General features: G+C 50.2%; 2 protein-coding genes across 3 annotated transcripts in view; both read right to left on the bottom strand.

Annotated features, from left to right (window-relative positions):
* The window catches only part of SLC12A5 (solute carrier family 12 member 5), a 90,555-nt gene that overhangs the window by 24,085 nt on the left and 42,148 nt on the right, over positions 1–24,322 (bottom strand). For both annotated transcript variants that reach the window (XM_081011219.1, XM_081011220.1), the window contains exons 2-4: positions 7,595–7,689; positions 1,500–1,631; positions 318–464 (exon numbers count right to left, since the gene is read on the bottom strand). In XM_081011219.1, coding sequence (XP_080867345.1) covers positions 318–464; positions 1,500–1,631; positions 7,595–7,689 — 374 coding nt within the window. The remainder of the gene's footprint in view (positions 1–317; positions 465–1,499; positions 1,632–7,594; positions 7,690–24,322) is intronic.
* On the bottom strand, positions 2,880–3,692 carry LOC308479498 (uncharacterized protein; the record flags this gene model as incomplete). The annotated part of the gene is made up of 1 exon (XM_081010211.1): positions 2,880–3,692. One exon carries the CDS (start codon positions 3,690–3,692, stop codon positions 2,880–2,882), a length of 813 nt encoding a protein of 270 aa, XP_080866337.1.

Raw genomic sequence — 24,322 nt, forward strand, 5'->3', positions numbered from 1 at the left:
ACTTCCAAGGAGGGGGAGCCTGCCACCTTCCCAGGTAGCCTGTCCCACTGCCAACCATCCCAAAGGGCAGCTGTGAGCTTCCCATGTGACCCCCCCCCACCCCCACCCTGGGGTGAGACCTCAAAGAAGGGACAGAATGTGGGCATTTTGAGGGGCTCCTCATTTTGACCTTCCTTCCGTAGGTTTATGGCCAGAGCGAGGGCCTGGACTGCCAGCCCTGAGGAATCCTGCCTGCCTGGTGCAAAGGGGGGGGCTTCTCCCCTTCCCCCTCCCCTCCCCGCTTTGCCCATGAGGTCCCCAAGGAGGGGGCGACTCACGCAGGAGCAGCAGAGGATGACCATGCAGAAGGACTCCATGATGCCCGCGATGCCAACGACCCACGTCAGGCGGAGGAAGAGGATGACGCCAAAGATGTTCTGCAGGCATGGCAGGTAGACGCCCATGAAGGTGCCCATCTGGGGAGCCTGAAAGGGGAGGGAGCAGAGAGGGTGGTGAGGCACCCGGGGGGGTGTGGAGCAGGATGGATAACCCCCCACCCTCCTCCCAGGCCCAGGAAGGAAGGGGCCCAGGCGCCTTGGGGAGCAGGCTGGGTGAGCGGGTGAGGGGCTTGCTCTCAGAACGACCCTCCCTCGTCCTGGCAGAGGAGCCTCTTCCCCCTGGCACTGGGCAGAGGAAAACATCTGCCGGCAGTGAAGGATGGAGGTGCCTTGCCAGGCTGTGCCAGGGGAGGGGGAGGGCAAGGAGGGCTCAAAGGTTCCTCAAGACAGTTCAAACAAATCCTTTCTCAACACTTACGCAGAAAGCGGTGCAATAATGCCAGGAAACAATTGGTGGGGGGTCACACGGGAGGCTCAAAGTCCCGTCAAGAAGAATTTCTTTGTTTATTCACAGCCCACTTTCTTCTCCACGGAGCGCAAGGTGGGGGACATGGCTGCCTCCCCATCTTGTTTAATCCCCACAAGAAGAATCTCAAGGACCGCCTCTCCCCATATAACCGACCTGGACCCTGAGATCATCACCCGAAGCCCCTTCTTCACGTGCAGATAACTGAGGCACGTGGTGACTCTGTGCCACCGGGATTTGCAAATGTAAGACTCTGTGGAACCTTTATTCTTTGATTTGTACGAATCTGTATTATTTGCAAAGGGAATACTTTACTATCCCTTTGGAGCTGCTCTGTATTTTTACACTCTTGTCCTTCCTGGCTGTGACACTTAATGGTTTGCATGTTTTAATTCCTTGTCCCCGCCCCCCCCCCCCCGCCTATATTTGCACTTCATTTTTTGTTAAAAACCCATTTTGTTTTATTTTTTTAAAAAGAACAACACAGCCGCAACAGAGCCAAGGAGAGTCCACAGGCATCAGCTCAGCCCCTGACCCTCTGGAAAGGAGGCACACACTTGGGGTCCAGAGCAAGACCCCCTCTGCCCCCAACCCCACAAGGAACCCCACAGAGGCAAAGACCAGTCTCCCGGCGCCCCCTGCCCTGAATGGCTCACCTTGACGGGCTTCTTCTTGGCTCCCTCGTTGTTCTCCGCCTCCTCGTGCTCCCGGCTGCCCTGAGGCAGGTTGGTGTAGTTGGCCAGCCCGCTGAGCATGGACGACACCATGGGGATGGTGTCCATTTCCTCCTGTGGGGAGAAGGAGGAGCGGGGCTGAAGAGGGGTTCTCCAGAGGGGTTCTCCACATCCCCCTTGGCCCACAACTGCCTCTCCGCTCCCCCAACCCCCCCCCCGCTCTGCACACCCCATTTCTCCCTTGAAACGCAGGTGTCAGGGGTTCAGGAGCAGAGGCAAGGGCAAGGGAGGAAACAGAGAGCGAGGGAGAGGAGGCAGAAGAAAAGATGAGTGATGACGACGACCCGAGATCTCCGAGTCTTTCCAGTGAATCAGAAGATTCACAGAAAGGAGCACCAGTGGCCAGGGCAAGGGGGGAGCCTAGGGGGACACCCCAGGAAGATAGAGCCAGAGGGGACTCAGAGGGGAGCAGTTGGAAATCAGGACCAGCGTCACCGCCAGAGAGCAGGGAAGAGGAAGGGCGCCAGGGATCAAGCGCTGGCAGCTCACAACAGGGGGGAGGGCACGAGTCAGGAGTGGCCACACCTCCATCGGGGAGCGAAGAAACGGTCAGACGGAAGGTGGAAGGTTGGGCGCGCGTGCCAAGTTCAAATGCACAGGAAGGTGGCGCAGTAGGCAGCCCGGAAAGGGAGCCAGGTCCTAAAGCCCGCCGAAAGGAGGGAGAAGAGTCAGGGGGGTCAGCGTCAGCGTCAGAGGAATCCCGGAAGGAAGAGACCCCGGGGGGCAGAGGGACCCAGAGAAGAACAGTCAGGCGGAAAAGGTGGAGCAAGGCTAGGATATTAAGTTGGTGTACAAGGGGCGGAGACTCAGATGGAGCTTCGCCGATCTAACCATGAGACGTAGAGTTGCACGCAGCAGCTTGAGAATGGAAACTGTAACTCAATAAAGACTTTTATTTAATGATCGCTGGCTAGCGTGATCCTCTGTGAGCTAGGATCTGGAAGCAGCTCTGACAGCAGGCGATGCTGCTACCTTAAGCTGTTGATCCAACTAAGCCAGTGCTGCCTACTTTGGCTGGCAGCAGCTCCCCTGGTCTCAGGCAGAGAGGGCAGAGCTCTTTCTTTTTTCTTTTCTTTTCCTTTTTTTGCTGCATTCTGAACTTTATTGGAAAATGACACGCTGTTTAAAAACAGGGTCTTTGCCTCATAAATAGTCCATTCATAAATGGGGACGTTGTGCCAGAGGTGGAGGGGCAGCCCCCACCATAAAAGGGGTCTCCTCTCCCTTGGACGAGGTGGCTGGAGGGTGCCGCGTTGGACAGCCATGTGCCCCCATCCTGCCCTCCCTGCGGAATCTGGCCCCTCAGGCCTCCTTGGGGCCCCGGCTGGCTGGATTCTCCCCCTCCCTCCCCCCTTTGGCTCTGGGGGGCTTGGACCCCTGGTCAGCCTTGGCTTTCTCTCCCTTGGCCTCTTTGGTTTTCTTGGCCGCTGCAGGTGCCTTGGCCTCTGCCTGGGGGCCCCCTCGTCCTCGGCCCCCCGTCTTGCTTTCCGGGGGGCACCGGGTGTGTTTGCTTGGAGGGCCTTGGAAGAGCTCCGTTTCTTGAGGATTTGGGTCTCTTTCTCCCCCCCCCCCGGGGGACTTCTTTGCCTTGGGCTTCGCTGGAGGTTTGCCTGGCTGCTTGCTAGCTTTCGCCTTGGTCCTCTTGCTGGAAGCCGCCTCCTCCTCCTTCCCTTCTGCGATTGCTCCCTGCCTCGGTTTCTCCACAGGAACCTTTGCCTTGGGATTCTTGGCCGCTTTCTTCGGTTTGGGCGCTCTTTTTCCATCCAAATGCTTTTTCTGGTTCTTCTTTCCCTTGGCTTCCTTTGTGCCCATCTTGAATCTCCCTGTGGCCCCCAGTGCAGAAGAGTTTTGTGGCCGGATGAGGCAGCCCCTTTCCAGGCCTTTGGCCAGGGCCACCTTCAGGGCGTACTTCAGGCGGATGGGGTCCACCCCGGGGTAGGTGCCCAGGATGTAGCGCTTGATGGCCACGACAGAGACCCCCTTGCGCTCATTCAGGGTCTTCACCGCCTCCATCACCATGGACAGCGTGGGCGCATTCTGCGCCTTGGGGCGGTTCAGGGGGGCCGGGGGGCCGGCCAGCGAGGCAGCGGACTTGGCTGCTGACAACGCCTCCATTGCAAGCAGCTGCCCAACTCTTCCTCCCCTTCCCACCTCAGGGCAGAGGTCTTTCTCATCACCTGAGCCTGTTTGGAGAAGCTGGGCCTTGAACTGTGCATCATAGCTGTCAACCGTTCCCTTTTTTATTTTTATTTTTTTATAAATATTTTTATTCATTTTCCAATACAAAATTATACAATCAACACATCTTATTTATCACCAATTTCTTCTTTTTGACTTCCCTCAGCTTGCCTGATAATCCTTCATTTTACTTACTTCTTCCACATTTCTTTAATTAATATTGCACTAAAATATTATTTTACTTTTTATCTTATAATGCCGACACCTGCGCGAAGCACGGGGCGTCCTCCGGAGGGCGCCCCGTGCTCCGCGCTGCAGGCTGCCGCCCGCAAGCCTTGCGCTCCCGGGGGAGATCCCCCGGGTGTGTAAGGCTTGCCGACACCTGCGTGAAGCACGGGACGTCCTCCGGAGGGCGCCCCGTGCTCGGCGCTGCAGGCTGCCGCCCGCAAGCCTTGCGTGCCCGGGGGAACTCCCCCCGGGTGTGCAAGGCTTGCAGATAGCTTCCTGGAGCCTGGAGAGCGAGAGGTGTCGGTGCGCACCGACGCCTCTCGCTCTCCAGGCTTCAGCGAAAGCCTGCATTCGCCCCATAGGACGCACACACATTTCCTCTTCATTTTTGGAGGGGAAAAAGTGCGTCCTATAGGGCGAAAAATACGGTATTCAAAAGCAAGATAGGCCTATAATTTTTAACTTGGGTCAAATCAGAATCTTGTTTTGGGATAAATGTGATATACACTTCCTTCCATGTTTCTGGAATTTCTTTTTTTGTTAAGATGTTGTTCATCACTTCTTTCAACGGTACAAGGAGAGTGTCTTTCATTTCTTTGTAAAACCTCGCACTGAATCCATCTGGCCCTGGTGTCTTTCCACTTTTCAATTCTTTAATTGCATAGTTAATTTCTTCTATCTCAATTATCTCATTCAGTTTATTCTTTTTCTCTGTCGGAATTTTCTGCACCTCTTTTCTCTTTAAAAAATCTTCTATTTGTTTGATATTACCTTTTTCTTTTCTTTTATACAAATGTCTATCAGATTATCTATCTCTTAGTCTTCAACTATAATTTTATGAATTGTTTTTTGTTCTTTCCTCTTTTTTATCTGCCAGGCCAGCAATTTCCCTGATTTATTTGCAAACTCAAAGTTTCTCTGTTTCATTCTCTTAATGTTCCATTCTACTTCTTTATTTATTATCATCGCAAATTGAGCTTGTAGAGTTTTAATATTCATTTTTAGTTTCTTATCATTCGACCTGGTAATTAGATTCTTCTCATTCTCCATTATTTGTTTTAAGATTTCTTTCCCCCTTTTTCTCTAAATTTATTATTGATTGTGTTTTGCTGAATAAAGAAACCTCTCATCACTGCTTTGCCAGCGTCCCAAACTGCACTCATTTTTGATCCTTGATTCATGTCATTTATAAAGTAGTCCTTCAAACATTTTTGTGCACTTTCCACTATTTTTTGATCATCAAAGAGATTTTCATTTATTCTCCATCGGAAAGATTTTTCTTCAAGTCCTTTTACAATACACATTATGGCATTATGATCCGAAAGTACTTTAGGATGAATTTCAATCTTTAAAATTCTTGATGTTAATTCATTGGATATCCATATCTGATCAATTCTGGACATTGATTGATTTGCCTCAGAATGGAAAGTAAATTGTTTTTCCAATGGATGTCTCAATCTCCAAATATCAATTAAATTGCAATTTTCTACCATTGAAAAGAATGTTTTTGGTAGTTTTCCTTCCTTTGTTTTCCCTGTTGTTCTTAATCTGTCCATTTCCATTGACACTACTGCATTCATATCTCCCATTATTATAATCTTTTGATCCAAGTATTCAAATAGTCTTTCCTCCAAGTCTTTAAAAAAGTCCATTTTACTGTCATTAGGTGCATACACTCCGACAATTATTAGTTTTTTGCCTTGCCATTTGACTTGTACAGCTACAATTCTACCCTCCTCGTCCTTAAAGATCTGTTGAGCCTCCAATTTATTTTTTATATATAATACCACCCCTCTCTTTTTGTTTTTATCAGATGAAATAAATTCATTTCCTAATTTTTTATTAATTAAGATTTTTCTATGTTTTCTCATCACATGTGTCTCTTGTAAACAAATAATGTCCAAATTCTTTTTTAAAAAATATTGTTGAATTTTATTTCGTTTTTTCCTGTCATTCATCCCATTAACATTCCAAGTCCACAATTTCAGCGCCATGATGTTTCCCAATTAATTTTAATAATAAATTTTAATTCTGCTTCTCCTCTTCTTCTTCCTTTTCCTCCTCTTCCCCCCATCCTCTTCAGAATCTTGGGATCCTCCTCCTTCTGCCCCTGCTCCCATCGCAGCCACTTCTTATAATAATAATAATAATAATAATTTATTATTTGTACCCCGCCCATCTGGCTGGGTTTCCCCGGCCACTCTGGGCGGCTTCCATAGAAACCAAAAATACAGTAAATATCACAGATTAAAAACTTATCACAGATTAAAAAGAAGAAGATTCTTCTTCTCTTCCTAACTCTCTGTATCTTCTCAGGAACTTGTCCATTTCATCTGGCCTTATGAGCCTATGTCTTTTCCCTTTATAAGAAAATGAGAGCCCCTCTGGAAATTCCCACTTAAATTCAATGTTATTTTTCCTCAATATTTGCACCAACTGTTTATATTGGTCGCTTTTTTTAATAAGCAAATTGGAACATCTTTAAAAATAAACCGTTCCCTTTTTTTAAGGGGAATTCCCTTATTCCGAATAGGATTCCTCGTAAGAAAAGGGACAGGTTGACAGCTAGGCTGTACATAAGGACATAAGAGCCTGCTGGATCCGGCCAGTGGCCCATCTAGTCCAGCAGCCTCTTCTCACAGTGGCTGAACCCATGGGAAGCCCACAATCTGAGCACAATGGTATTCACAGATAGGCTGTGCCTGAGCATGGAGGTTCTGCTACCACAATAGACTTCCCTAAGAAGGGCCTGTGGATCAGGCCAGGGGTCCAGCTAGTCCAGCATCCTGCTCTCACAGTGGCCGATGCCCAGATGCCCAGATGGGAAACCTAGAAGCAGGATCCGAGCGCAAGAGCAACTCTCGCCTCCTGCAGCTTCTAGCAACTGGGATTCAGGAGCAGGGCTGCCTCCCACTGTGGAAACCCAGTTTGCGTGTCTGCACTCTAACTCTCTGTGTTTCCTTCTCTCTTTTTTAATGGTTTTTATTAAGAATTTCAACATAACAAATTATCAAAAACATATATTCACCCCCCCCATTTCCCCCCTCCCCCCTCCCCAAGAAAATCCCTCCCTCCCCCCCACCCCCCAGACTTCCCTCAGCTCCTCTCTCCGGTTTTTCAACACAAATTATTCTCTGCATATTATAAAATTGTAAAGATCTTTAAATGATCTATTTATTATGTTAACAATAATAAATCTGTGTGTGTTTATTCAAAGCCTGCCAGGGAGTCCAATTCATTGGGGGGGGGGGGTTTAAGTAATTTGTTAAAAGTTCCCATTCTTCTTTAAAGCCACACTTGTCCTTGTGTCGCAGTTTGTATGTCAATTTCGCCAGTTCTGCATAGTCCATCATTTTCCTTTGCCACTGTTCTTTTGTCGGGATTTCCTCATTCTTCCATCCTTGTGCTATCAAGACTCTTGCCGCCATTGTCACATATATAAATAAGTTCTTTTATTTCCTTGGCAGGCCTTTTCCTACAATCCCTTACAAAAACGCTTCTGGTTTAACGCTCTGCGTTTCCCATCTTGATGCAAGACTCTTTTCCCCCCGCCAGCTGTGGCTCCTCCATCCCAAATCTTCCCTTCCCGATTCAGGACGCGCCCAGCTCACCTCAAACAAGGCCATGTTTTTCCCGTCATATTCCTTCCCCTTCTCCAGGTCTGTGCTGTTGATGAAAGGGCTGCTCTCCTTGGGGTTCCCATCGCCTGAAGGGGAAGAGAGAGAGATGCATCAGTGCCAGAGGCACGTGGCCGTTTTCCTGCCCCTCCCTCCCACCCACGTTGCACAGGAATTGCCCCCTGCTTGGCACCCACATTGCCCCCTGCCCTTGCCTGCTGGAAGCCCATCTTCACAGTCCACCTGCTGCAAAGCTCAAGGTTCTCCGTCCACAGAGCTCGGACAGAAACGGGGCAGGGAGCACCGCCAGCTCTCTGTGGCCTCCCACCAGCAGCACACACAGACTGGGTTTCCCCTGAGTCGGAAGGGACCCCGAAGGTCCTCTAGTCCAGCCCCTGCAATGCAGGAATCTCAGCTAGAGAATCCTTTGCAGGGGGCCATTGAGAAGGCCATGTATCCAGTGAGCTTCATGGCCAAACAGGGATGTGAACCCGTCTCGCAGGTCCTAGTCCAGCACTCTCACCACTAGGCCACACTGCCTCTTAATTTCACTTACAGGCCCTGTTTTCCAGGGACAGCCCCGGATTTACAGAAGCCATCCCAGTTTCTGATCTGATCCCGGAACGTCCTGCTTTTCCTTAGGCATAGCTGTCAACGTTTCCCTTTTTTAAGGGAAATTCCCTTATTCCGAATAGGATTCCTCGCAAGAAAAGGGAAAAGTTGACAGCTATGTCCTTAGGACATCTCTATTTTCATTGGAGATGGGCATAGAGATATGCGACCCCCAAGCCAAGTAGATAAGTGACTATACAACCTTCAAAAGACATCTGAAGGCAGCCCTGTATAGGGAATTTTTTTAAAAAAAATGTTCAATGTTTTATTATGTTTTTATATGTGTTGGAAACCCCCCAGATGGGCAACATACTAATGATAATTTTTTAATCAAAGTATAAACAACAATAAACCATAAAATTATATTTTATTTTTCAAAATAAATCCTCCAGTAAGATGGAAAACAATGATTATTTGGGTATGCTTCCACTTTATTTACCCCCCCCCTCCCTTGAGGCCCTCAGCACATGCTTGTTCTGCTTATGGTTCATCCAGCCCTGATTCAGCCGTAAAAAGTGGGTTTCCCCAGGGGGATACTGGGGGTGTGAATGAGCCCTCATCGTGGCAGAGCATGAGCGGAAAAGGAAGAGGAAAAGCCTTCCTTTCTGAAGGCCAAGAGTTTGGCTCATCTAGCTTTCCAGGCCAGAAGGTGGACGTGTATTTTTGGGCTGCTGGGAGCTGCTTGGCAGAAGCAGAAAAGGGAGGGAGGGAGGGAGAATCCAGAAGGTTTGGCCTTAGCAGCCAAGTTCTGGGTCAAGATTTTTGAGCAGAGCAAGTGCCGCAGAATGAGAAGGAAGATCTCTCCTTCAAGGGCTGGGACACGGAGACCCTCCCTTCTCATCTAAGAGTCTTGCAGATTTATTCATTTCATTGTGCAACAGAACTTGTTCCATTATCCTATTTAACCTGAATTAACTTCATGTGTGATTAATAATAATAGTAATAATAATTTCTTATTTATACCCCACCCATCAGAAACAATGGCTTCGACCTTCGTTTTCCTTCCTTGAGCAAACCCGAGGCTCAGATCCAACACTCCCATTCCGCTCATGTAGTCAACTTCCACTTGAGTAATGGACGCTCCCTCTCCTGCCCCCTGCAGACCCCCCAACATGGGGGGAGAGGGAGAAAGCCCCATTGTGCAGCTGGGATGCTGCCTGAGCACCACTGAATACAATCCTGAGTGCAGCTCTTCATGTTTCCCCTAAACGGGTCACATCTGGGTCTGGTCAATGTCTGGATGGGAGACGACTGCCTGGGAATCCCACTGCACTTCCATGCTGTGAACTGCCCTGTGGTCTTTGGGTGAAGGGCAGTATACAAGTTTGAGAAATAAAATCAAAATAATAAAGTAATAGGCAAATCAATAAACTGAGGCAAAATTGAGGGCTCCTCCACGTTCCCATTTGCCCCGTGCTTAGAGACCGTGGGCCTTGAGGGGGGGTATTCTGTTTGATAATGAAAAGATGATGATGATGATGATGATGATTTATACCCCGCCCATCTGGCTGGATTTCCCCAACCAAGCATGGCTCCAAGCAGTTTTCCCCCAATCCACTCCTTTCACAGGGAAAACTTGCTCTCTAGCTCTCAATTGGAGCAAACATCAGTCCAGAGAAAACCCGAATTTCCGTTTGCTCCAACTGAGTGTTAAAGAGCGGTTTTCCCTGGGGGGCAGCAGTGGGGCAAGAGGAAGGGTGGGGGAATTCTTAGTTCCATGATGGGGGAAATGGGACGTAAATGGAAAATGACTCATCCTGAGGTTGGGAGACTCTGGGGAACTGGAAAAGAGAACAGAGTCCTGCTGGATCAGCCCCAGAGGCCCTTCTAGTCTGGCATCCTCACAGCAGCCGCCCAGATACGCATTATAGGAAAGCCACAAGCAGAACCTGCGTGCAAGAACTCTCCCTCTCCCTCTCCCATCTTGCAGCTTCCAGCGACTGGGATTCAGAAGCATTGCTGCTTGGAGCTGAGCCACGGAGAGTCCTCTCTGCCACAAATCTTTAGCTCCTTTTTTAAAGCTATTTAGGTTGGGGGCCAACACTGTCTGCTGTGACAGGGAGTTCCACAGTTCAACCACATCCTAATCTTCTGTCCTGATCCTCCAGTGTTCAGCTTCCCTGGATGCCCCCAAGTCCTGGTGTTAAGAGAGGAATAAAATGTTCCCCCCTCCTCTCCCTCCATGCAATGCAAAATTCTTTAAACTTTTATCATGGGGGGGGGGGGGGAGAAGAGCTTTCTCTGTACCGTGCTTAGTTGTATAATTGGGAGGTGGTGCTTTGCAAGTGTGGTGTGTGAGACAAAACCAGTCCCTTTGCATGAATGGAGGAGCTCAGAACTTCACTATTTGCCTCAGTTTCTCAACCTTCCTTTCTTCCTGAAGAAAATGGGTTTAAATAAAGAGGAGGAGAGAAGCTCAAAAGGGGTGTCAGTCAGAGGACCTGGGGCCTGGCAGAAAATACCAGCATATACCCCGCTAGGACACAAACCACTCAATGAACCTGCAGAAATTGGAACACATGGAGTTAAGTGAGATCCTCACTGCTCAGAGTCTGGGGGCTTTGCAGCTGCCTCCTTGGGGGCCCTGATCCCCAGGTACTTCCCTCCTGATTGGAAGAAATGTCCCTCCTCCGACAAGCAGTGAGCTGCCAGAGTCATTTGCCACAAGGCCAGGGCATGATCTTGCAATTAAACCGGGTCACTTGTCCTTTCATCCTTCTGTGCCTTGTTGACGGAGGAGACTGCCTGGTTCTCCTCCTTGCAAGGACACTGGCCCGGCTAGGGAGCTCCGGGGCTGGCCTGATAAATAGCTCTGACAGTCCTGCCCTCCTGGGAACGGCAGCTAATTGTTCTCTTGTCCTGGGGCTCAAGATTCTTCCCAGGGCAACACCCAGAAACTGCCTGTGCAATTCTTCACAGCAGCCATACAGCCCCTCTCCTGCTGCCCTCTCAGCAAAGGAGTAAACTTTCTGGTGAGGACTGCTGCTTAAAGGTGGGGGGGCATTCACAGTCCTGCCCTTCCCCCACCCGTCAGTTTGGCTTCCTTCATTGCCTTGGCCACGAGCATCTCTGGGCAACTGAGTCTGACACAAGAACAGCCTGTCTTCTGGATGAGACCAAAGACCTGCAGAGTCCAGCTTCTCACATCAGATCATCTAATCAAACCTCAGTCCAGCCCAGTGCAGGATAGAAGCGTAGCACCTGCGACAGGTGGGCCACCTGGTCTCTGCTGAAATACCACAAGCTGAACATTAGTCCGCCATGTGACGCATCAGCAAAAGAACCTAATGCTATTCTAGGCTGCATCAACAGAAGTCTAGTGTCCAGATCAAGGGAAGTCATAGTCCTGCTCTGTTCTGCCTTGGACAGACAAACATCTGGAGTTCTGTGTCCAGTTCTGGGCAGCCCAGTTTAAGAAGGGTGTTGACAAGCTGGAAGGTGTGCAGAGGAGGGTGTGGAAACGAAGCCTGATGAGGAGCGCTTGAAGGAGCTGGGGATGTTTAGCCTGGAAAAGAGGAGACTGAGAGGAGATATGGTCAGCCTTCTTCAGATATCTTAAGGGCTGTTACACGGAGGATGGAGCAAGCTTGTTTTCTTCTCCTCTGGAAGGTAGGACTCGAACCAATGGCTTGAAGTTACAAGAAAGGAGATTCCAACTGAACATCAGGAAGAACTTTCTAATAGCAAGAGCCATTATGGATGCTTGAGTTGAGATTCCTGCATTGCAGAGGGCTGGACTAGATGACCCTCAGGGTCCCTTCCAACTCTGCAATTCTATGATTCTATGAACTGGGCCCAGAAACAAGTTGGCAGCCAGTTGGGCCAGGATCCATGCAAAATGCTCAAACCCTCTTTCCCCAGTGAGCAACCCGGACACTGAATTCTGCACCAGCTGAAGTTTCCGAACCGTCTTCAGAGGCAGCCCTGCGTAATCTAACCAGAACATAGACGCCATGCCTCACCTTGTGCTCCTGAGTCCTCCTGTCCTGCCTGGCCAAGGGGGTCTCTCCCCCATCCCTGCCCCCAGCCGGTCCTTTCCTCTTCCTCCTCCAGGTCCTGATCCTGCTGCCTTCCCTTTCCCAGCTCAGGGTTCCATTTTTGGTGCCCATGAGGCAAGCAGGGCTCTCCAGAGGCTTCTAATTGCAGCCACACCAGAGATGCCTTAATGCCAGGTTGACAAAGGGTATTTGCAGTCCCTTTCTGAAAATGCTCATCCTTTTAGCCCGTGGGTAGGCAAACTAAGGCCCAGGGGCCGGATCCGGCCCAATCGCCTTCTCAATCCGGCCCGCAGACGGTCTGGGAATCAGCGTGTTTTTACATGAGTAGAATGTGTCCTTTTATTTAAAATGCATCTCTGGGTTATTTATGGGGCATAGGAATTTGATCATTTATTTTTTTCAAAATATAGTCCGGCCCTCCACAAGGTCTGAGGAAGAGTGGACCGGCCCCCTGCTGAAAAAGTTTGCTGACCCCTGTATTAGCCTTTTCCCCCACCACTCAGTGAGCTGGTGGATTCACTGATCCTTTCCCCCTGAACGAAGATCTGTTTCCTAGATAAGCTGCTGTCCATTGCAGCACCTTTTTCTTCTTCTTTTTTTAACACTTCATTAACATTCATTTCCAGCATCATCTTATTCCTTGTAATCTGCTTTGGCCTTTCATGCTCAGGGAAAACATGACCTCATTTCATTTCATTTCAGGGTTTCTGGAGGGAGGGGCTGAAATTGAGCCTCCCATTCAAGCAATCCGGACACAGCGGAGGCAAATCATTAAGAAAAAGAAACGTTGGCTGCTCAGTTCTACTTAAAAGAACCACTCCTTCAACCGCAATTTCTCAAAATCCAACTAATTGGAATTTGGGGCATTTGAGATAAAAAAAGAAAAGAAGAATGGATATAGTTGCTAAGCACTACCACGGTGCGTGTTAAATTTAGATTCAAGAATATCCAGACACAAGCTGTGATCCTGCGCACACTTACTATGGGTCTCCCTCCCACGGGAGGCAGCGAGGATTAGACAAATTCATGGAGGAAGAAAGGGCTATCTCATTTCTAGAAGGCAGCCCTGTTTCGGGGAAAATTTTAATGTCTAATGTTTTACAATGTCTAATGTAAGCTTCCCAGAGTGGCTGGGGAAACCCAGCCAGATGGGTGGGGTATAAATGTTGTTGTTGTTGTTGTTGTTATAGCATGGGGGGCAGAGGCCCATGGCCCCGGGTGCACGATTTTGAGGTGGCCCGAACCAGGAACCCCCAAACAGGGATCCCCATCCTGCCCTACCTGCCTCTGGGGGTCTCTGGGCCCCGGAGCCCAACCTGCCCCACTGCCGCACCCCCAACCCCCTCGCTGAAGGGCCACCTGGCCAGTGCCCGCTCGCTCCTCGCTCGGACGGTGAGCTGGCACAGACGAGGGCAGGCAGGCAGAATCCCCAGCCCAGAGGAGCTCTCGCAAGCCCACCTTCCCAGCCTGCTCACACTCCTGTCTACACTGGCTTGGTCATTGTCCACAGAGCAGAAGAGGGCAGGATCCCCAAGGAAGTGCCCTCTGGGGAGCTGGCATCAGGGATCAGGCCCATTGGCAGACCAACTCTGTGTTAAAAAGCTGTCTGTAAAGTACGGGTGGTACTTAACACCAGTGAAGTTAGCAAAAATGTATCATACTCATGATAATAAATGCTGGAAATGTAAGGAAAATGAAGGAACCTTTTACCACATGTGGTGGACATGCCCCAAGGTAAAAGACTTCTGGGAAAGGATTTATAATGAACTGAAAAAAGTGTAGAAAAACACATTTATTAAAAAACCAGAAGCCTTTTTACTTGGTATAGTGGGGGGTGAAATCCCCAAAAAGAATGTTACTTTTTTTCTGTATGCCACAACAGCTGCGAGAATATTGCTAGCGAAGAATTGGAAGAAACAAGATTTACCAACTATCGAAGAATGGCAGATGAAGATGATGGACTATATGGAACGTGCCGAAGTGACCAGGAGACTCCAAGACCAGAGAGAAGAAACAGTGGAAGAAGACTGGAAGAAGTTTAAGGAATATTTGAAAAAATATGTTAATATTTAAATTCTAGAATAGCTTTGGAAGTGGATATAGGCTGTAGGGTTAGAAGTAGAAGATAGTGTATTTTAAAATAGTATTATTTGTAAGTGATAAAATGTGAAGATTTTTATGGTAAAAGTAAGTGTGATAAAAAAAGGTTAAAAATTATGATATATGTAAACTGCTAAAGATGAGGTAAAATGAAAATCAGATGGGGGGGGAATTGGGGAAGCCCACCTAACAATGTTTAGAAAAAATAAGGATAAGACAAGAATTTGTTTGTATTGCTTGTTTTTCTGTTTGTGTTGTTTAGTTGTGTTATAAAATGAATAAAAAAATGGGGGGGGGGAGAGATGTCTGTAAAGAGGACATGAAGATCGATCCCTCATGCCAGGAATTCCTTGCAGGAGACCCCAGGGCCTGGTGGGGTCCCAGTTCCACCCCCCTCTAGATCTGCCTCTGGCCAGCTCTCTTTAGTTGTGATTCCTGCATTGTAGGGGGTTGGACTAGATGACCTTGGGGATCCTGTCCAACTCTACAGTTCTGTGATTCTAGATTTCACCAGCCATTCTCCTGCCCACATCCTCGAAAACCAACAACTGAAACTGATCCCACCCCCTGCAACTGGATGGTCCCCTGGGGATCTCCCACAAGCCTGAACCACCTGCAGCGTCAGTTCAGCAGAGGCCCCAGCGCTTCCCCCTCAAAGTCATTTCTGCAGTTCCATTATGTGGGAGAGCTCTGGAATGAGGGGGTACGGCAGTTAAGGGTATTGGAAGAGAGACGGAAATGGGAATCAGCATCCACGGTCCCTTTGGACCAAAGATATATAACATTAAAACACCGAATACTCTGCCCGGATATAGCCAGAGGCCAATATTAGAAGAGGAATACGACTGTATTCTGACTAGTAAGAAACGGAGGAAACGGGGGTTGACTCAGAGGAATCCGCCTCGGGTCATGGACACGAGAGCCAGATTTATGCACCGCCTCAGTCAGCTACAGTTTAGGGACTCAGGTTAGTACAATTCTTTAAACTAGATTTTACATAATGGGTGAAAAAGTTAATAGAAGTATTGCTTTCGATTGTCATATTTTTGTAGAGGTGCATATCCAAACAGGATACTGTATTATTTATGTTTCCCCTGTCCTTAGTGTGACAGAATTATAGAATTGCAGAGTCTGAAGGGACCCAAAGTGTCACCTAGTCTAAGCCCCTGCAATGCAGGAAGGAATAACACAAGTCTTAGAATAGCACACACCCGTCTTATGGTAACACACGGCAGGGGTGCTCTGAAACTTGACAGAGCATGTCCTAATTTGGCCTTGATGTACATGGATGGACCTGGAGCTAGATTATTTCTTAAAACTACTTGGTTCACTTCTCTGACCGGCAGTCGCCAAATATTTCTCATTCCAAGAAGTGAAGGAAAAGAAACTATTAGAATTACCTTTCTTCCCATCAACAAGGGGTAAAGGGGTAAAGGGACCCCTGACCATTAGGTCTAGCCGTGGCTGACTCTGGGGTTGCGGCGCTCATCTCGCTTTATTGGCCGAGGGAGCCGGTGTACAGCTTCCGGGTCATGTGGCCAGCAGGACTAAGCCGCTTCTGGCGAACCAGAGCAGCGCACAGAAACGCCGTTTACCTTCCCGCCAGAGCGGTATCTATTTATCTACTTGCACTTTGAGGTGCTTTCAAACTGCTAGGTGGGCAGGAGCAGGGACCGAGCAACAGGAGCTCACCCCGTCGCAGGGATTCGAACTCCCAACCTTCTGATCGGCAAGCCCTAGGCTCTGTGGTTTAACCCACAGCGCCACCCGTGTCCCTATATCAACAAAGGGTAGGTTCTATTTATTAAATCGTAAGTCATCTCACACTGAAAAGGACATGTCCCATTTCTTCAAAATGCTTTATTTTTCAAGGTTTTGCAGCTGGTCAATGCGCACAAATATAATCAGATGACTAGTCAAGAAGGCAGCGAAAGCAAGGCCAACCTTAGCCAAGGTTGGGGTCCTCTAAACACTGAGCTACTCAGGGGCACTGACCCATCAGAACCAGAGCCTGCTGGATCAGGCCAATGGCCACCCGGTTCAGCATCTCCTTTCCTCACAGTGCTCACCAAGATGCCTGCAGTAAACCCACAAGCAGGATCCGGGCACAAGAGCAACTGGGATCCAGAAGCAGAGCAGAGCCAACCTGGTAATACTACTACTACTACTAATAATAATAATAATTTTATTTATACCCCGCCCTCCCCAGCCAAGACCGGGCTCAGGGCGGCTAACACCAGGTAAAAACAATTGATTAAAATACAACTTTAAAACAAGATTAAGTACAACATTAAAATGCAGCCTTATTTCAGTAGAAAGGTCAAGTCTTCACCAGGGCCAACTATCCAGACTGGTCCTACGAGGGCCAGAAAAAAGCCAGGGAAGTCCCCAAATAGGAGTTCCATCACAGAAGGAGAAAGGAAAAAAGAAAGAGGGAGGGGAAGGGGATCAAGTTGATTCCAAGCCGAAGGCCAGGCGGAACAACTCTGTCTTCCAGGCCCTGCGGAAAGAAATCAGATCCTGCAGGGCCCTGGTCTCGTGAGACAGAGCATTCCACCAGGCCGGGGCCAGTGCTGAAAAGGCCCTGGCTCTGGTTGAGGCTAATCTGACTTCCTTAGGGACCTCTAGGGTGTTGCTATTTATGGACCTTAAGGTCCTCCTCCATGAATTTGTCCAATCTTCTTTTAATGCCATCCAGGCTGGCAGCCATCTCTGCCTCCTGGGGCAGCGAGTTCCAGTGATTAACTATGCGCTGCATTAAAAGTGCTTCTTTCCCTGTCTTTAATTCTGAGTGAATATGCATAGAATTGTGCTGCCAGCAAGTTTCATCGCATGACGACTTTGCATCTGAATTAACCGTGCTCCTAGCCCTCTATTTGCCAAATGCACTTAGTTTAGGGAGCCTTTTGCCCCTGCCCAAGTCCCGGGGAACACGACAAGCATCTCTCGCAGAGTGGAAAATGCACCTCGCTTATGAAATTTTGATGTGGAAGTTCTCCTCTGCTCGCCACGCATGAGCACACGCAACCCCCCCCCCCCCGCACCAGTCTAAAAATGCAACATCCAGAGCCCGGGGGGGCGAGGGGGGAGGCCCAAGTGTAGATAACAAGCCAGCCGGCAGGATCCTTGTCCGCACGATGCTTTGCGCAGAGCTGTGAGCCCTGTCATGTTAGCTTCCCGCCCCCCCCCCCGTGCCCGCCTGAACATGCAAGCACCCTGGGCCCCCCAGGGGAATCGGAAGAGCACAATATATAACCAGAGCAGCGCAGAGAAACCCAGCCAGAGAGAGAGTTGAGGAACCAGCCAGCCAGATGTTAATGGGCAAACATCTGAAAAGCAGATTGCAGAGCCAAGGGCAACCAGTTCCAACCTCCCCCCTCCCCTGGTCGCTTGTGGCAGATGAAGGAGGGAGGCTCCTGGGACCCCACAACCCCAAGAAGCCAGTGGCGGGGGGAGGGAGACTCCCCTGGGGGGCAGTCCAGGGGGACGCCGTCACTCCAGGGCCTCTGCCATCACCAGGCTTGTCTTCGCTGCACAACCAGAAGAGCTGGAGCTTAGACAAACACTTGCAGTGGGGCAGCAGTGGGGGGGTCAGCCTGTGGCCAATGGCAGGGGACTCCCAAGGGAGCAGAGGACCAGGCTCTGGCTGTCTCCTGAAGGATATAGGGAGGGGGACTCAGGGCAGGGAGCTGGTGGGCGAGAGGGTTGGGGAACCAAGAGCACATCAAGAACAGCATCCTGCCCTCACAGTGGCCAACCCCTTGTGGGAGAGCCACAAGCAGGATCCAAGCCCAAGAGTCCCTCTCCCTCCTGGGCCCTGCAGGACTTGACATCTTTCCACAGGGCCTGCGAGACAGAGCAGTTCCACCTGGCCTTTGGTCTGGACTCAGTCTGACCCTTAGGTTTCCCTCCCCTTATGGTTGACTTTTAAAACGAGGCTGCATTTTAAATTGCATTTTAACCTGTATTTTAAATTGGTGGGGTATTTTGGTCCCCACCTCCCATTATGTTTTTACCGTGATTTTATTGGTGTTAGCCTCCCTGAGCCCGGCTCTGGCCGGGGAGGGTGGGGTATAAATAAATTATTATTATTATTATTATTATTATTATTATTATTATTATTATTGCTGCTGCTGCTGCCTCTGACTATGGAGGCAGAGCAGCGCCATTGTAGCCATCCATAGCCCTCTCCTGGTTATCTGATCCAATACAGAAAGTCAGAATAACTTTAAAACAAACAACTCCTATCAAATAAAGCAATATTCAATCATCCATTAGAATCCAATAGCCATCCTCTTTCAAAGCCATCCAAGTTGGTGGCCATCCCCGCCTCATGTGGGAGGGAGTTCCACAGTTTAACTCCGTGCTGTGTGAAAAAGGGCAGGGCTTTATCCGCCTTGAATCTTCCAGCTCTCACCTTCTTCGGACGTCCACGAGGTCTAACGTTTCTCTGTCCACTTTCTCCATGCCATCCATGATTTTTATCAGCTTCTAAGATCATTATCCTCTGGTGCTGCTGACCCTCCCAGGGCAGAGAAGCTTCCTCTAATTCCCCTTAAACCCCCCAGGGGCCAAGCCGTCCCTCCTGCATCTGTGTCCCCAGGGAGCAGAAGGGAGCCCACGCTGAGCTTGCCGTCAGGGCAGCTGGGAGAGCCAAATGCACTGCTTGCTCACTCGTAGGAGGCCACGGAGCAGGGCCTGCGCGGGACAACGTCTCCAAGGAGCCGTGAGGCAGACGAAAGCCCAGTGGTGGCTGAACTTTGCAAGCAGCAGGAACCAGCCAGGCCCAGGAGAGAGAAGGAAGGGTCTGAGATGGACGCGCATGGCAGCAGGACTGAGGAATGAGGCTGGCAGTGCCCCAGGGATGCCAGAGCCATCCCTCAACCAACAGAGAGCCTGGGCAGAGAGGAGCAGCAGCCAGGGCACTGCCAGGAGAAAGGCAGCCTGCAACGTACAGAGAAAGGGCAGGCAGAGGAGACCGGCCAGGAAGGTGGAAGGGAGAACTTTTGGGCACCAGCCTCCAAAGGCAGCCTCAGAGCTGAGATGGCACAAATAGGTGCCCAAGCACAGCTCTATTCTGCCCTGGTCAGACCCCAGCTGCAGTCCTGTGTCCAGTTCTGGGCAGCCCATTTTAAGAAGGACATTGACAAGCTTTATAACGTTCAGTTTGGTCAACTGAAGCAGGCACAATCTCCAGACCCTCCCAGTGTCCCAACAGTCCCAGTTTCTGATCTGATCCCAGAATGTCCTGCTTTTCCTTGTTGTTTAGTTGTTTCCGACTCTTCGTGACCCCCTGGACCAGAGCACGCCAGGCCCTCCTGTCTTCCACTGCCTCCCTCAATCTGGTAGCTTCGAGAACACTGTCCAACCATCTCGTCCTCTGTCGTCCCCTTCTCCTTGTGCCCTCCATCTTTCCCAGCATCAGGGTCTTTTCCAGGGAGTCTTCTCTTCTCATGAGGTGGCCAAAGTCTTGGAGCCTCAGCTTCAGGATCTGTCCTTCCAGTGAGCACTTCATGGAAAAACTGCCTTGCTGTGGCGAAGGGGTTTGAATAACTCAGAGCAGCTATGAGCTATGCCGTGCAGGGCCACCCAAGATGGACAGGTCATAGTGGAGAGTTTTGACTAAACGTGATCCACCTGGAGCAGGAACCAGCAAGTCACTCCAGTATCCGTGCCCAGAAAACTCAATGGACAAAGACAACAGGCTTTTCCTTAGGACCTCCCTCTTTTCATCGGAAAAATGTTGGCGGGTATGCAGTTTTTGGTCCTGTTAACTTGCCAGCTCCTCTTCTGGAAACGGAGTGCACAGCTTGCTTAAGTGCTCCTTAGAATCACAGAATTGTGGAGTTGGAAGGGACCCCCAGCAGCGCAGGAATGCAGCCTGCTCCCTCCTCCATGGGGCAGCCCTTCAGATATTGGAAGAAGGCTCTCCTATCTCCTCTCCAGGCGACACTTCCCCACCTCCTTCAACCGTTCCTCACAAGGCTTGGTTTCCAGCCCCTTCATCATCTTGGTCTCCCTCTTCTGCTCACACTAACTACATTTTTAACAAAACCAAATCAACTGTTTTGGGGCACATGAATTGGTTTAAATCCCCAAAAATGCACATATTGCAAACTCCCAGCGAAGCTGCCATTTGAGGCTTCTGAAGGAAGCTCCTCTTAACTTACATTTTCGAAAGGTCTGCTGGATTGAGATGCAGGTCAGGGAGGAGCGTGACCCTAAAAGCGCCTGCTCCGTCTTTCGTGGCATGTGGGGGGTGGTGGCTGGCCCTGCCCTGACATCTCCTCAGCCTGCGTGGTGGGGAGGGCCCCTTTAAGACACCTAAATCCCTGAGCGTTTGGCTTATTCACCCCCACTGATTAATCAGGGGCACATTTAATCTGCAATTAGAGCATTAGTTGGCCAATCATACTGATAAACTGATTAAAGTGCTCAGCCTCGTAAATGGATTTGCCTTCTTCTGCGGGCAGCTGTGCTGTGGGGCTCCCTTCCCTTCTCTGGATGACCCCCCCCCCATGAACTTGCTGCCTCTTTCCTGCTGAAAGGAATGGGGTGGGGGGGTCAGATAAGAGCCCCTTCCCCAGCGAGGAAGAATGCTTGGGGAGGCCGGACGCAGGGGCTGCGTGGCGGGGGAGGCTTTTGCAGACCCCCACCCAGCCCGTCCCTCGCGTCTCCATGCGGCCACGCAGGCCACAGTCATCCCCATCACTAGGTCGGTTTCCATGGCAACCCAGAAGAGGAGCCTGGGCTCCCAAGGCTCTTATGTAACAATAAAGCTGGCCAGGCCCCTGGGACGCACCGCTGCCTCCCTCCGAGGGGCGAGGGGCAGGAAGAGGGGGCTGGGGACCCCTTCACCCTCCCTCCTCCCGCGTCCGGGTGCCCAAAGGCCAGAGGGAGGAGGAGCAGCTCCTTCCCCCCCCCCATCAGGCAAATCTCTTGGCTCAATCTGAATCACAGCACTGCAATCGGCGGGCGGCTGTGTTGGCTGTGCATCACTGCTCTGCCTCAGCTGCTCACAGTTGGTCTGTGGTCACTACAGTCCTGGGGAGCAAAGGGCAGGCAGCCGCTGACCTCCCTTAAGACAGCGGGAGGAAGGACACTCAGGGACAGACAGGCAGACAAGCCCCCACCCCTCGTGTCAAGGCAGCCCAGAAGCTAAAGCTGGACTGTCTCCGCTGGGAAGGCTGGACCACGATCCTAAAAGCGGGGAGGATTTCATTTGCTCTCTGCACACGCTCAGAGTTGCTTGGCACCGAAAACAGGTGACTCCAGGCACAAACAAAGCTCTGGATAGGAACTGTGAGGTCTGGGGTTTGCAATGGGCTTTGCGGTGTTTAAAGCATTTTGCATTCGCTATTTCAGGAGCAACGTTAATAGAATCATTAAAAAACATCGAAATAAATAGGTATACCACCCTATACCCGTAGATCTCAGGGCAGGCCACAACATAAAATTACAATAAAAACACAAAATACGTAATAAAAATAGGAACGAAAACAAACCCACAACCCCCCCCTCCCACAACACATTTAAAAGGGCCTGAGATGTCAATCAGCAAAAGGTCTGGTTGAAAAGGAACGTTTCCCCCCGGCGCCTAAAGATAAATCTATCACAATAAATCTATCACAGAAGTCTGTCAATGGCTCTGCTCTGCTCTGCCTCCACTGTCAGCGACGCTTCTGAACACCAGTTGCCTGTTCTTGGGCTCTGCTTGTGGGTTTCCACTGGGGCGCCTGGTTGGCCACTGTGAGAATAAGAGGAATAAGAGGAGACAGGAGAGCCATCTTCACCTATCTAAAGGGAAGTCACGTGGAAGAAGGAGGAAGCCTGTTTTGTGCCTCTCTGGAGGGCAGGACCCAAAGAAACAGACTGAAGTTGTGAAAAAGAAGATGGTGACGGAACACTAGCAAGGACTTTCCGACAGCAAGAGCCGTTTGACAGTGGAAGGTCCTGGGCTCTCCTTCCTTGGAGGGTTTTAAGCAGAAGGTGGGGGGCCTTCCATCATGGATGCTTAAGCTGAGATTCCTGCATTGCAGGGGGTTGGTCTAGATGTCCCCCAGGGACCCTCCCAACTCGCCAATTCTAGGATTCTATGACTAGATTGGCCACTGCACGCTTGTGTTAGGAAATGTTGATAGCAATAGCCTATCACCCCAAACAGTGTTCTCGAAGCTACCAGCATGAGTTTGACCAAACTGCGGGAGGCAGTGGAAGACAGGAGTGCCTGGCGTGCTCTGGTCCAGGGGGGTCACGAAGAGTCGGACATGACTAAACAACAAATCACCCCAAAAGCAGCAGCAGAGGAGGCCTCACACCCTGAAATCACAGGCTGCAGCAGTTCTAGGGGCAGAGGAGCTCTTCAGGAGCTGCTCCTCCTTACTCCAACACCACCAACATCTCCCGTTTTGCTAGTTTGACTGTAATCTGTTCCATTTCTTTAAAGGGCACTAATCTGGGACAAACTAGTGACTTGAGTGCCTTTTTGAGATCATTTTGATGGAGGCCAGATGGCCTTGGATGTTCCCTGGATGAGGAGGTGTCTGCTGGGTTATTTATCGGTGTGGTGCTATAGCCCATCTCAGAGAAACAGAATAGCTTCGTTCAATTAAAAGCTTGGAATCTCACCACTTTCTGGCAACTCAAAGCCCAGCCATGGAAGCTGCATTCGCCCCTGCCTATTTGGGGACAGGGTGGGTTTGGGGTGGAGAGAAGGAGGGGAAGGTGTCCATGTGGTCACAGCAAGATCAAAGGAAGTGCCTCAACAAATCATGCACCGCAGGGGGTTGGACTAGATGACCCTTGGTGTCCCCCTCCCACTTCTACAGTTCTCTGATTCTAAGAGCACAGCAGACCAGCATGCCATGCCAATGTTCCCCCAACCCAGCTCAGTCTCTAGCTCACGGTTAATCTGTGGAACTCCCTCCCACAGGAGACAATGGTAGCCACCACCTTGGATGGCTTTAGAAGAGTATTGGACAAATTCACGGGGGGCGAGAGGGCTCTCTGTGGTGCCTTGTTGACCCTGCAATGCTTCTGAATGCCAGCTGCTGGAAACCGCAGGAGGGGAGAGCTGCTCTCGTGCCCAGGGCCTGCTTGTGGGTTTCCCAAAAGGGGCATCTGGTTCGCCTCCCTGAGAACAGGATACTGGGCTGGATGGACCATTGACTGATCCAACAGGTTCATCTGATGTTCTTACATTCTTAGTCAAATAAGGGGGGCAGCCCATCCAGTGGGGCTCAGACACCTGCAGGGCCCTTCCTGGCTCCAGAGCCATAAAACCAGCAGCCCTTGTGCCCTGAGAGGACCCCCCCCCACACACACACACACCTGGAAACGCAGGTGAGTTCACCTGAATGGAAGCAAGTGACCCATTGTTAAGTAGCCCTATTGGGAAGGCTTCAACGTAGTGCTAAGCCTCATGCTGTTCTGGCTCCCCAGACCCAATATGGGGAAGCCCAAGGTAGAGGGGGGGAAAGCCCCATTGCATCCTTAGCAGATGTCCCCCCCCCAGCCCTCACCCACAGTGGGATGTTGTCCCCCACGGTGATGTGAAGTCCACCCCAGTTCTGCAAGAATAATCCAAAGGTGCATGCATTCGGCTGACTCACGGCTGAAGACACTCACACAAGAGACTCCCATGGGGAACATCTATTCCAGTCTGCCCCAACCCGGCGCCCAGCAGGGGGCTGGACTAGATGACCCTTGGGACCCCATCCAACCTCTATGGTTCTATATTATTATTATTATTATTATTATTATTATTATTATTATTATTATTTGTACCCCGCCCATCTGGCTGGGTTTCCCCAGCCACTCTGGGCGGCTTCCACAGAGACCAAAAATATGATTTGGGATTCTGTGAAATGTGAAAAATAAACCCCCCCAAACTGCTTGCCCTAGAGTAGGATTCCTTCTAGGCAAGGTGCTCCTAGGATCCCTTCTTCCTGTCCTTTCCTTGAAAACTTCCATGCAGGGAGAATGCACAAATTGCTGCAGGCAGCTTGTTCCG

The sequence above is a fragment of the Podarcis pityusensis genome, assembly GCF_964106645.2.
Source record: "Podarcis pityusensis genome assembly, chromosome: 6".
Lineage (NCBI taxonomy): Eukaryota > Metazoa > Chordata > Lepidosauria > Squamata > Lacertidae > Podarcis > Podarcis pityusensis.